This window comes from Triticum aestivum, chromosome 6A (assembly GCF_018294505.1).
Source record: "Triticum aestivum cultivar Chinese Spring chromosome 6A, IWGSC CS RefSeq v2.1, whole genome shotgun sequence".
In the NCBI taxonomy this organism is placed as follows: Eukaryota; Viridiplantae; Streptophyta; class Magnoliopsida; order Poales; family Poaceae; genus Triticum; species Triticum aestivum.
The window spans coordinates 508,198,487-508,211,785 of NC_057809.1; the positions used below are offsets into that span (position 1 = coordinate 508,198,487).

The 13,299-nt window shown below is 39.9% G+C and overlaps 1 protein-coding gene across 1 annotated transcript; it reads right to left on the reverse strand.

The window, feature by feature from the left end:
• Positions 1 to 10,849: 10,849 nt before the first annotated feature.
• LOC123129667 (uncharacterized) lies at positions 10,850 to 13,095 on the reverse strand. The gene is made up of 4 exons (XM_044549738.1): positions 12,801 to 13,095; positions 11,959 to 12,056; positions 11,569 to 11,685; positions 10,850 to 10,879 (listed from the first exon to the last, which is right to left on the reverse strand). Exons 1-4 carry the CDS (start codon positions 13,093 to 13,095, stop codon positions 10,850 to 10,852), a joined length of 540 nt encoding a protein of 179 aa, XP_044405673.1.
• Between the last annotated feature and the right edge of the window lie 204 nt (positions 13,096 to 13,299).

The window sequence follows — 13,299 nt, forward strand, 5'->3', positions numbered from 1 at the left end:
GCAACACTACGTAAACAACACCTGCACACAAATAACAAATACTCACAACCCGACGTGTTAAAGGGGTTGTCAATCCCTTTCGAGTAACCACGCCATAAATTGGCAAACGGACGTGAGAGAGTTGTTATAAGTTGATAGATCGAACACAGGATAAATTAAATTGTAGCAAGTTATTTTTGTATTTTTGGGTTTAATAGATCTGAAAATAAAAGGCAAATAAAATGGATCGCAAAGTGATAACCCACAAGTATAGGGGATTGCATCAGTTTTTGAGGGTAGAGTATTCAACCCAAATTTATTGATTCGACACAAGGGGAGCCAAAGAATATATTCTCAAGTATTAACAGTTGAGTTGTCAATTCAACCGCACCTAACAGACTTAATATCTATAGCAAAGTATTTAATAGCAAAGTAATATGGAAGTAACGGTGGGAGTGGCAAAAGTAATAGTATTTGTTTTGTTGTGATTGTAACAGTAGCAATGGTAAAGTAACTAAGCAAAGATCAATATGTGAAAAGCTTGTAGGCAATGGATTAGTGATGGATAATTATGTCGGATGCGATTCCTCATGCAACAATTATAACATAGGGTGACACAGAACTAGCTCCAGTTCATCAATGTAATGTAGGTATGTATTCTGAATATAGTCATACGTGCTTATGGAAAAGAACTTGCATGACATCATTTATCCTACCCTCCCATGGCAGCGGGGTCCTATTGGAAACTAAGGGATATTAAGGCCTCCTTTTAATAGAGTACTGAGACAAATCATTAACACTCAGAGAATACATGAACTCCTCAAACTATAGTCATCACCAGGAGTGGTCCCGATTATTGTCACTTCGGGGTTACCAGATCATAACACATAGTAGGTGACTATTGACTTGCAAAATAGGATCAAGAACTCACATATATTCATGAAAACATAATAGGTTCAGATCTGAAATCATGGCACTCGGGCCCTAGTGACAAGCATTAAGCATAGCAAAGTCATAGCAACATCAATCTATGAACATAATGGATACTAGGGATCAAACCCTAACAAAACTAACTCGGTTACATGATAAATCTCATCCAACCCATCATCATCCAGCAAGCCTACGATGGAATTACTCACGCACGGCGGTGAGCATCATGAAATTGGTGATGGAGGAAGGTTGATGATGACGATGGCGACGGATTCCCCTCTCCGGAGCCCCGAACGAACTCCAGATTAGCCCTCCCGAGAGAGATTAGGGCTTGGCGGTGGCTCCATATCGCAAAACGTGATGAATCCTTCTCCTTGATTTTTTTTCTCCTCGAACATGAATATATAGAGTTGGAGTTGAGGTCGGTGGAGCCTCAGGGGGTCCACGAGACAGGGGGCGCGCCCTAGGGGGTGGGCGTGCCCCCTACCCTCGTGGACAGGGTGTGGGCCCCTTGATGTTGATTCTTTCGCCAGTATTTTTTATAAATTTCAAAAATATTGTCCGTGAAGTTTCAGGTCATTCCGAGAATTTTTATTTTTGCACAAAAATAACACCATGGCAATTCTGCTGAAAACAACGTCAGTCCGGGTTAGTTCCATTCAAATCATGCAAGTTAGAGTCCAAAACAAGGTCAAAAGTGTTTGGAAAAGTAGATACGATGGAGACGTATCAACTCCCCCAAGCTTAAACCTTTGCTTGTCCTCAAGCAATTCAGTTGATAAACTGAAAGTGATAAAGAAAATTTTTTACAAACTCTGTTTGATCTTGATGTTGTCAATATGTAAAGCCGGCATTCAAGTTTTCAGCAAAGATTATGAACTAACCATATTCACAATAACATTTAGGTCTCATGTTTACTCATATCAATGGCATAATCAACTAGCGAGCAATAATAGTAAATCTTGGATGACAACACTTTCTCAAAACAATCATAATATGATATAACAAGATGGTATCTCGCTAGCCCTTTCTGAGACCGCAAAACATAAATGCAGAGCACCTCTGAAGTTCAAGGACTGACTAAACATTGTAATTCATGGTAAAAGAAATCCAGTCACGGTCATACTCAATGTAAACTAATAGTAATGCATGCAAATGACAGCGGTGCTCTCCAACTAGTGCTTTTTAATAAGAGGATGATGACTCAACATAAAAGTAAATAGATAGGCCCTTCACAGAGGGAAGCAGGGATTTGTAGAGGTGCTAGAGCTCGATTTTTGAAACAGAGATGAATAATATTTTGAGTGGTATACTTTCATTATCAACATGAAAACCAAGAGATCTCGATATCTTCCATGCTACACACATTATAGGCGCTTCCCAAACAGAATGATAAACTTTATACTCCCCCACCACCAACAAACATCAATCCATGGCTTGTCCGAAACAATGGGTCCCTCCAACTAACAACAATCCTGGGGAAGTTTTGTTTGCAATTATTTTAATTTCAGCATGGGACTGGGCATCCCGGTTACCAGCCATTTTCTCGTGAATGAGGAGCGGAGTTCACTCCTCGTGAGAATAACCCACCTAGCATGGAAGATATAGACAGTCCTAGTTGATACATGAGCTATTCGAGCATACAAAACAAAATTTCATTTGAAGGTTTAGAGTTTGGCACATACAAATTTACTTGGAACGACAGGTAGATACCGCATATAGGAAGGTAAGGTGGACTCATATAGAATAAATTTTGGAGTTTATGGAAGTGGATGCACAAGTAGTAATCCCGCTTCACAAAAGTGAATACTAGAAAGAGACTGGGAAGCGACTAGCTAGAGAGCGACAACAGTCATGAACATGCATTAAAATTAATCATCACTTAGTGCAAGCATGAGTAGGATATAATTCACCATGAACATAAATATTGTGGAGGCTATGTTGATTTTGTTTCAACTACATGTGTGAACATGTGCCAAGTCAAGCCACTCGAATCGTTCAAAGGAGGATACCACCCTATCATACCACATCACAACCATTTTAATAGCATGTTGGCACGCAAGGTAAACAATTATAAACTCCTAGCTAATTAAGCATGGCATGAGCAACTATAATCTCTAATTGTCATTACAAACATGTTTCATTCATAATAGGCTGAATCAGGAATGATGAACTAATCATATTTAAAAAACCAAGATAGGTCGAGTTCATACTTGCTTGTCTCATCACAATCAGTCCATCATATATCGTCATTATTGCCTTTCACTTGCACGACCGAACGGTGGGGATAATAGTAATAGTGCACGTGCATTGGACTAAGCTGCAATTTGCAAGCATTCAATACAAGGGAGAAGACAAGGTAATATGGGCTCTTTGCTAGATCAACAATAATTCATATGAGAGCCACTCAACATTTTCATCATGGTCTTCTCCTCTCGACCCCCAAAGAAACGAAAAGAAACAAAACTATTTACACGGGGAAGCTCCTAACAAGCAAAAGAAGAACGAGAAATCTTTTTGGGTTTTATTTTAATTACTACTACTACAAGCATGGGAAGTAAACTAGCTAAAAGCTACAACTATTTTTTTGTTTTTATTAAGGTTTTCAAACACACAAGAAGAAGGCTTAAAAAGAAATTAAACTAGCATGGATAGTACAACGAAAAAGTATGAGCACCGACAACTGGAATGAGTGTGTGAACATGAATGTAATGTCAGTGAGAAATACGTACTCCCCCAAGCTTAGGCTTTTGGACTGAGTTGCTCTAGGTCCATGGCTCAAAGCTGCCCTCTCCGGTGTACGGAGGAGTGTCCTCTGGGTGCCACTGGTTGGCGATCTCCTCCGAATCCCCCTGATAAACAGACTATCGATAAGGGTAAGGGGTGGCTCCGGCTCAGGCTCTGGAGCTGGTGTCCGGCTCCAGTATGCATGAACAGCCTCTGGCAAAATGAGGTATGTGCCTGAAAATATGTTAAACAAAGAGGGCGCAGGCAAGGTAATAATCTCATAGTAGTTTTTATCAAATATCAATTTATACTTAAGCATCTTCTTCTTATCCTTAATAATAAAATCATGTGCTACCATACTCTTATAATCTAGAAAAATAGGGGGCAACGACTTTTCCTCTTTCTCATAATGCCTAATAGGTATCCTAAAGTGTGCAGCAAGGCGCGAAGCAAAGATGCCTCCGAAGATGGGACCCTTTGTTCGGTTCAGATTTAATCATTTAGCAACAATAGCGCCTAGACTGAAAGTTCTGTCATGAAACAAAGCATGGCACAAAATAACAATATCAGGAGCAGTAAGATTTCCATTGTTCTCGCGACCAATTAAGCATCTACTAGTAAATATTGCAAAGTAATGTAGAATAGGAAAATGTATGCTAGTGATTCTTGCATCGGAAACTTTCCTAGTTTCCCCTACAGCAATCGTATCAATAAACCCCTCCACATCATTACGATGTGGTTCCTCTATGCTGCCCGCAAAGGGTATCTTACAGACCCGACAAAACTCATATAGTGACATCTCCTTAACCTCATCATATAAGTGAAATTCCACTGAAGGTGGTGATTTCTTAGCATGAAAGTAAAAAATTTGCACGAAAAAATTAGTGAGGAGGAGATATTGTTCACGATGGTCGCGGAGGAAGTCGATGAGGCCTGCATTCCCAGCCAAATAATAGAAGTCCTCATATATCTCGGCTGCTCTCAAGAACTCATCACAAGGCCATTCGCATGGCCGAAGCTCCGTAGTGCGAGGGAGATTATATTTGAGCTTCTTATTCTCTTCACTTTGCTTATCCTTCGAGCTTTGGCTCGAAGAGCCCCTCAACAATCTCTTCATCATTTTCTTTCTCTGAAAAATTCCTGAAATTTTTAGTGACTCAAAATAAAAGTGAACCAAACTCAACAAGATTGAAAGCAACTACTCCTACAAGTGCCTAGAGGCCATATCATGCATTAAAACTACTTTTGACCACACAAATTTGGCATGCAAGCTCAAGAACAGGGTCACCTAAGCAGCAAAATTTTTCAATAAATAAAGCACTAGAACAAAAACTAATTGGACCATTGGAGGAGTCACATACCGAAGAACAATCCCCCAAAGCAATTTTGTGAATGGGGCCTTGAGCAAGGAGATCGAAAATGGCAGCAAAATGAGCTAGAACACGGGTTTGAGCTATGGGAGGATTTTTTTTCTGGAGGAAGACAAAGTGTGTTGGTGCAAGAATAAGTGGAGGGGGGCCACGCGGGGTCCACGAGGCAGGGGCGCGCCCTGGACCCTCGTGGCCAGGTGGTGTGGCCCCCTCGTGTGTTCTCAGTGCCAATAATTCTTAAATATTCTACAAAAAATCGTCCAAAATTTTCAGGACATTTGGAGAACTTTTATTTTCGCGGTATTTTTTATTGCAAGGATAATTCAGAAAACAGACTAAAATACTTTTTTGCTTTATTTAATATAAATAACAGAAAGTAAAAAGAGGGTATAGAGAGTTGTGCTTTCTAACTTCATCCATTTCATGCTCATCAAAAGGAATCCACTAAAAAGGTTGATCAAGTCTTGTTAACAAACTCTTTTCGAATAACATGAAACTAGAGAATTTTCGAATAACACTAAGTTACCTCAACGGGGATATGCATTTCCCCAACAATAAGAATATCATATTTCTTCTTGACAGTAGGAAGAGGAAATTCAAAACCTCCAATAGTAATCGTTGAAGTTTTTCCAATAGAATTAATACTGTGGACTTGAGGTTGTTTCCTCGGAAAGTGTAGCGTATGCTCATTACCATTAACATGAAAAGTGACATTGCCTTTGTTGCAATCAATAACAGCCCCTGCAGTATTCAAAAAGGGTCTACCAAGAATAATAGACATACTATCGCCCTCGGGAATATCAAGAATAACAAAGTCCGTTAAAATAGTAACGTTTGCAACCACAACAGGCACATCCTAACAAATATCAACAGGTATAGCAGTTGATTTATCAGCCATTTGCAAAGATATTTCAATAGGTTTCAACTTATTCAAATCAAGTCTATGATATAAAGAGAGAGAGAGAGAGAGGCATAACACTAACACCGGCTCCAAGATCACATAAAGCAGTTTTAACATAGTTTCTTTTAATGGAGCATGGTATAGTTGGTACTCTGGGATCTCCTAGTTTCTTTGGTATTCGCCCCTTAAAAGTATAATTAGCAAGAATGGTGGAAATTTTAGCTTCCGGTATCTTTCTTTTATTTGTAGCAATATCTTTCATGTACTTAGCATAAGGATTCATTTTAAGCATATCAATCAAACACATATGCAAAAAGATAGGTCTAATAATTTCAGCAAAGCGCTCAAAATCCTCATCATGCTTTTTCTTGGATGGTTTAGGAGGAAAAGGCATGGGTTTCTGAACCCATGGTTCTCTTTCTTTACTGTGCTTCCTAGCAACGAAGCCTCTCTTGTCATAATGTTGATTCTTTGATTGTGGGTTATCAAGATCAACAGTAGGTTCAATTTCTACATCATTGTTATTGCTAGGTTGAGCATCAACATGAACATCATCATTAACATTATCACTAGGTTCATTTTCATTACCAGATTGTGTTTTAGCATCAGAAATAGAAATATCATCGGGATTCTCAGGTGTGTCAACAACGGGTTCACTAGAATCATGCAAAGTCCTATCATTTTTCTTTTTCTTCTTCTTAGAAGAACTAGGTGCATCAACATTAGTTCTTTGAGAATCTTGCTCAATTCTCTTAGGGTGGCCTTCCTGATACAAAGGTTCCTGAGTCATTTTACCCCCTCTAGTCACAACTCTAACAGCATTATCATTTTTCTTATTATTTAATTCACTGAGCAAACCATTCTGAGCTTTAAGCAATTGTTCTACTTGAATGGTAACCATAGAAGCATGTTTACTAATAAGTTTAAGTTCACCTTTAACTCTAGACATATAATCACTAAAGTGTTCAATCATATAAGCATTACATTTCAATTGTCTACCAGCATAAGCATTGAAGGTTTCTTGTTTAACAATAAAATTATCAAACTCATCCAAGCATTGGCTAGCAGACTTATTACGAGGAATATCACCTTCATCAAATCTATAGAGATAATTTACCTTTACTACCTGTGTTGGGATATCACGACCATGTATTTCTTAAATAGATGGTAAATTCTTAACATCTTCAGCTTTAATACCCTTTTCTTTCATAGATTTCTTTGCCTCTTGTATATCTTGAGGACTAAGAAATAGAATACCCCTTTTCTTCGGAGTTGGTTCAGGAAGTGTCCAATCATTATCATTACTCAACATATTATTCAATAGCAATTCAGCTTGATCAACAGTTCTTTCCCTGAAAACACAACCAGCGCAACTATAGGTGGTCTCTGGAAGCATCGGTTAGTCCATTATAAAAGATATCAAGTATTTAATTTTTCTTGAGAGGATGATCAGGCAAAGCATTAAGTAATTGTAGAAGCCTCCCCCAATCTTGTGGGAGACTCTCTTCTTCAATTTGCACAAAATTATATATTTCCCTTAAGGCAGCTTGTTTTTTATGAGCGGGGAAATATTTAGCAGAGAAGTAATAAATCATATCCTGGGGACTACGCACACAACCAGGAGCAAGAGAATTAAACCATATTTTAGCATCACCCTTTAATGAGAATGGAAATAACTTAAGGATATAGTAGTAACGAATTTTCTCCTCATTAGTGAATAGGGTGGCTATATCATTTAATTTAGTAAGATGTGCCCCAACAATTTTAGATTCATGGCCATAAAAAGGATCAGATTAAACCAAAGTAATTATCTCAGGATCGATAGAGAAATCATAATCTATATCAGTGATACAAATAGGTGAAGTAGAAAAAGTAGGGTCATATTTCATTCTAGCATTCAAGGATTTTTCTTTCAGCTTAGCTAACAATTTCTTAAGATCATATCTATGATTGCAAGCTAAAAAGTCTCTAGCGGTTTCTTCATCCATAACACAACCTTCAGGCACAATAGGCAATTCATATCTAGGGGGAGAATCTTCATCACCACTTTCATCAATATTATCAGTTTCAATAATTTCATTCTCTCTAACCCTAGCAAGTTTTTCATCAAGAAATTCACCTAATGGCACAATATTATCAAGCATAGAAGTAGTTTCATCATAATTATCATGCAAAGCAGAAGTGGCATCATCAATAATATGCGACATATCAGAATGAATAGCAGGAGTAGGTGTCGCAAATTTACTCATAACAGAAGGTGAATCACGTGCAGAGGTAGATGGCAGTTCCTTACCTCCCCTCGTAGTTGAGGGAAAAATCTTGGTTCTTTCATCTTTCAAGTTCCTCATAATGATCAACAGATATAAATCCTAAGTGAATCAAAGAATAGAGCTATGCTCCCTGGTCTGATCATAAACTCAAAGTTCATCGGATCCCAACAAACACACCGCAAAAGAGTTACATCATATGGATCTGCAAGAGACCATTGTATTGAGAATCAAATAAGAGAGATGAAGCCATCTAGCTACTTACTACGGACCCGAAGGTCTACAAAGAACTACTCATGCATCATCGGAGAGGCACCAATGGAAGTGGTGAACCCCTTCGTGATGGTGTCTAGATTGGATCTGGTGGTTCTGGACTCTGCGGCGGCTGGAATTGATTTTCGTCGACTCCCCTAGGGTTTTTTGGAATATTGGGGTATTTATAGAGCAAAGAGGCGGTCCGGGGGGCACCGGAGGTGGGCACAACCCATCAGGGCGCGCCTGGGCCTCGAGGTGCGCCCTGGTGGGTTGTGCTCCCCTTAAAGCACCCCCAGGCGCTTCTCCGACCCATTTGATGTCTTCTGGTCCAAAAAAAAATCCACAAAAAGTTTTGCTGCGTTTGGACTCTATTTGATATTGATTACCTGCGATGTAAAAACATGCAAAAAAACAGCAACTAGCACTTGGCACTATGTCACTAGGTTAGTACCAAAAAATGATACAAAATGATTATAAAGCATCCAAGAATGATAATATAACAGCATGGAACAATCAGAAATTATAGATACATTGGAGACGTATCAGCATCCCCAAGCTTAATTCCTGCTCGTCCTCGAGTAGGTAAATGATAAAAACAGAATTTTTGATGTGGAATGTTGCATAACGTGTCATCTCATATTATTTTCTTTATAGCATGGACATTTGGACTTTTATATTATTCAAAGCAATAGTCTAGTTTTGACATGATGATTTAGATACTCAAGCAAACCAACAAGCAACCATGTCTTTCAAAATATCAACGCTAAAATAAGTTATCCCTAGCCCATCATCACTACAAGAAATATGTCAACTTGCGACCATCACTATTGGTCACTGAAAGATCATTGTTTTTCATTTGCGTCCTTTTTGTGACCAAAAACAGAAGGTCAAAAGTTGGTGGTCGTAAACTGAAATAACGACCTTCTCTATGAGAAGGTCGTGGAATTCCACGACCAAAACAAAAGGTCGTTGATCCTATGACCTTCTGTTTGGTCGCTAGCTCTTTACCCAGGCCACATCGGATCCGACGTGGCAAGCTGACGTGGCAAAATTGCGACCAATTGAAAAGGTCTTTGATAAGATTCAGCCCGGTCTGATTCGGTGTTTTACATGGGCCGAGCCCAATAATTCAGCCCATTTATTTTTTTTCTTTCAAGTTTGGTCAGCTACATGGGCCAAGCCCACCAGACTTCTATTTTTTTGGCAACAGCCTTCTACAGTCCACATTTTTTTGGGCCTCAGACTTTTTCTAGCCCATTTGTCAGTTTTCTTTTGTTTCTTTTCCATTTTAAAGTAGGTCCCACTAGTAAAATGGGAACCAATTACCACAGGTCAATTCTATATTTGTGCAATTAGATAATTTCATTCAAAAAGAGCCAATAAGGCATAATTTTTCATACAACAGCCAACCAAAGTACACTATAATCCTGTACACACAAAACTGAGATAGTGCATTACAACAGCCAAGCAAAGTACATAGTACAAATCTGGTATTTGGTTATAAATACAAGTAAATATACACATAACTAGCTCCAGTGAGCTAAAACGCATTCTGGGTGTGGTTTTTCTTCAAGATTCTTCTTCCTACAGCTCATGTACACCCATCTTTTGAAGAATGAAGACAGCATCTACAAATAATAAATTATGAAAATTTAGAAACAAAATCAAGTGAATCCGTGAATACAAAATTCTCATAACGATGAAAATCTGTTGCAGAACTTTAGATTTAACAGGAAACCATGCATATAACATTCTCATAACAGCGAAAACTGAGATATATTTTGCAAACGATAAGTACCAACACAGTGCAAGTTTGGACAATACAAGCTACCAGTGATTTTCCACTATAGAACATGGCACATGCATCAATTTTTATAGTCAAGAACAAAGAAGACAGTGCTGGAAGAGGCCAAAGAGATGACATACCCTGGGGCGGCCGAAGATGGTGAAATGATGATCTGCTTATTCTTAGACAGCTCTTGTAAAAGAGACGAGACTCCAAAAATGACACTTCGAGGCAATATCTGCTAGCACAGTTAACCAAAAGAATTACAAACAGCGGAGGAAATCATGAATGTGTAAATGCATGAATGGTTCGCACTATCACGATGACTATTAAGGTCAGGATACACGCAGTAGGCATAAGGTCAGCTGACTATTAAGGGCTTTCCCGTAGATTACAAACAATTATGTGCACGAGTCAATTATATTCAAGTAGTGAGATGCTCAACAGCTGGCAGTAACCAGCCAATCAAATTAGTATTGTACAAACACGTACAGACATGACATTTGAGCTCACACACCAAAGCAGAATCCTATTAAACATCCATCTTTTCTACACCATGGGATTTTCATGTAGCATACTGCATGTTCAAATGTGTTGAACACAACTTAACAAATTGGTAGAAACACACCTTCATTCACATCTTCACCTTTGTTGTTTCCTGATCCTGAAAAACAACATTAAGAACATTTGATTATTCCATCGACCTAGAGAGCTCGTAATACAAAATCAACTCAGTTCCTATGGCACCGTCAATAAAATAATCAAATTGTCTTCTTATCATCAGAGTTTCACATGTCTGTGTGTAAGACAAAACGAAGGAATGCATCAAGCCAATTGCATGTTTTTCTTTTCTAAACTGCATAGGAAATGATAATTTGATATTTGTGTCAAATGTGAACAGAAATATGGTTAACTTTGGGGCACTTGATAAATAATATTAATTAATATTAGCTCTGATGTGCTTTTGTTTGTTAATTGCCATTACACAAAATAGGATATAATGTTTCCTTGGGGCTGAACATACATGTTTGGCCAGGACATAACTGGTCAACTACGAAATAAATAGGGAAACACAAACAAACATGGCCCAATAGGATACCAAGAAACTGGGCATTTTAACCGCTTAAAACCGGTTACGAGTTCGAGAAGAAAATATTAGCAGCGCCATTTCCTAATATAACCGGTGAACCACAATAGCAAGTGTAATAAATGGCGAGTGCTGGCAGTACTGAATGTAAAACATGCATGGTCTAATCCAAGACCAGCTGCAGCCACGACATCGATCAACCTTCATTTAGTTGGGAACAACCTTGTAAACTACTCAAATTAAAACATTCTAGAACAAAAGCTTACTTGAAGGGAAAAGAACTCGGTGTTGAGGTTCTGGGAGTTCAGCAGGATGTGCACCACTTGCAGCCACATGTCAGGGTTATTTTGCAGATCCCGCAGTATCAGATCAGTGGCACTCCTCTAAAACAAAGCAGCCCATTTTCAGTCAACATAAACCACAGTAGTAGTAACACAACAGCAGCGCTGCACAACCAGACCCATCTACGATAGCATGCAATCGGTCTCCAGGATGGATAAGTAGAAACAGTTGTTCAGAGAGGAAGCACATTTGACTGAAGTACCAATTTTCAAAGTTTGTATAGCATCATGAATAGGCAGTTCTAAATCATATGTTACCACACTAGAATGCTATCTAGAAAGAAAGATATGACTTAGGTAGTGTCCATTACCAACGATCTTGCCAAGGTGCATGGAGATGGAGTTGAGTTGGGCCTTGTTCTCGTAGAGGCGGTTGACCGCCTTCCTTAACTGCATCAGTCCTTGGCCAGCGCCTTCAGGAAGCATCACCAGCGGAGGAAACAAAATCAGTAAGTAAATCAAACGCGGATACAGGTCATCATCCATTGCACTGTCCAACCCAAATCGATCGATGGCTACTGCAACTAATTCCCCAATGGTTCATGAATAAATAAGCACACACACAGCTTGTCATGTGCCTACAAGCCAAATTTAAAGCCTTCTACTACAATGCAGGACCCAAAAAAACATCACAGATGGTAACTGAAACTGATTCCCGGATATTCGATTAACAAACAAGCATGTATTGTAAGCAGCATTTTTTAACTACGCTACATGTCCCTTGGAAATCAACATGTACATACAAGTCGATTTGAAATATTTCTCCCCCAATACAGCACCTAGTACATTGGTACAGGCACTAGTGAATCAGAAGACAAAATGATGACTGCACCAATGGTAAGCAACTGCAAGCCATCTTCTGTCCCCAAACAGTCTATGGATCAACAAGCATGTAACGAGGTAAACAACAATGCAGCAAGCGAAGGAAGATGAAGCTGCTCCCTCCAACAGGAGGGAAGCCACAACAGCAATTAGATCTACAGAAATCATCTACAAATCTATACTAGGGGAGGGCGTTCTCAGCAAACAGCAGGGGGCGAATCAATCCGTCCGTCCATAAAAAACTAAGGGACAATGGAAAGGTACAATATGCATCCATAGGGCAAGCAAAGCAGAGCGGATCAGACGGGCGAGGGAAGGGGGCATTTAATACTTACTCTGGTTATTGCGGGCGGTGAAGAGGACGGTGTCGGTGGGGTCACTGACAAGGCACTCGGCGACGCGGGTCTGCCTGGAAGGCTTGTCGAGGACGATGCGGGCGGAGAGGACGCACGCGGTGAGGGTGTGGCCGTGCGTCTCCAGCTGCAGCCTGTCGATGGTGGTGAAGACGAGCTTGCGTAGCTGCATGGCGGGCTTCGCGGCCGCGGCGTCGGAGGCAGCCGCGGGCCGCGCGGGGGAGTGGAGGCGGGGGCGCCGCGATTGATTGCGGGGGAGGGGTTTTGCTGTCGACATCTCGCCGGAACCCTAAACCCTCAACTTCTCCGCCATGGTCGTGGGTGGTGGGAGAGCACCCGTGTGTTGGGGGTCGGGTGAATGTTATACATAGATCATTCATGCATATCATATTTTATTGCATTTTGTTTCGCGATCCTCGAAATCCTAAGCAACTCAAGGACCCTCGGAGAGAGTTGGGGAATATTGAAACGAGGATTTTTG

Excerpts from the sequence above, each read along its gene's own strand:
- LOC123129667 (XM_044549738.1), bottom strand. The coding sequence starts at position 13,095 with ATGTCGACAGCAAAACCCCTCCCCCGCAATCAATCGCGGCGCCCCCGC. Across the intron at positions 12,057-12,800 it reads CACCGCCCGCAATAACCAGA|GCGCTGGCCAAGGACTGATG; the intron begins GTAAGTATTAAA and ends TGCTTCCTGAAG. Across the intron at positions 11,686-11,958 it reads CCATGCACCTTGGCAAGATC|AGGAGTGCCACTGATCTGAT; the intron begins GTTGGTAATGGA and ends GCTTTGTTTTAG.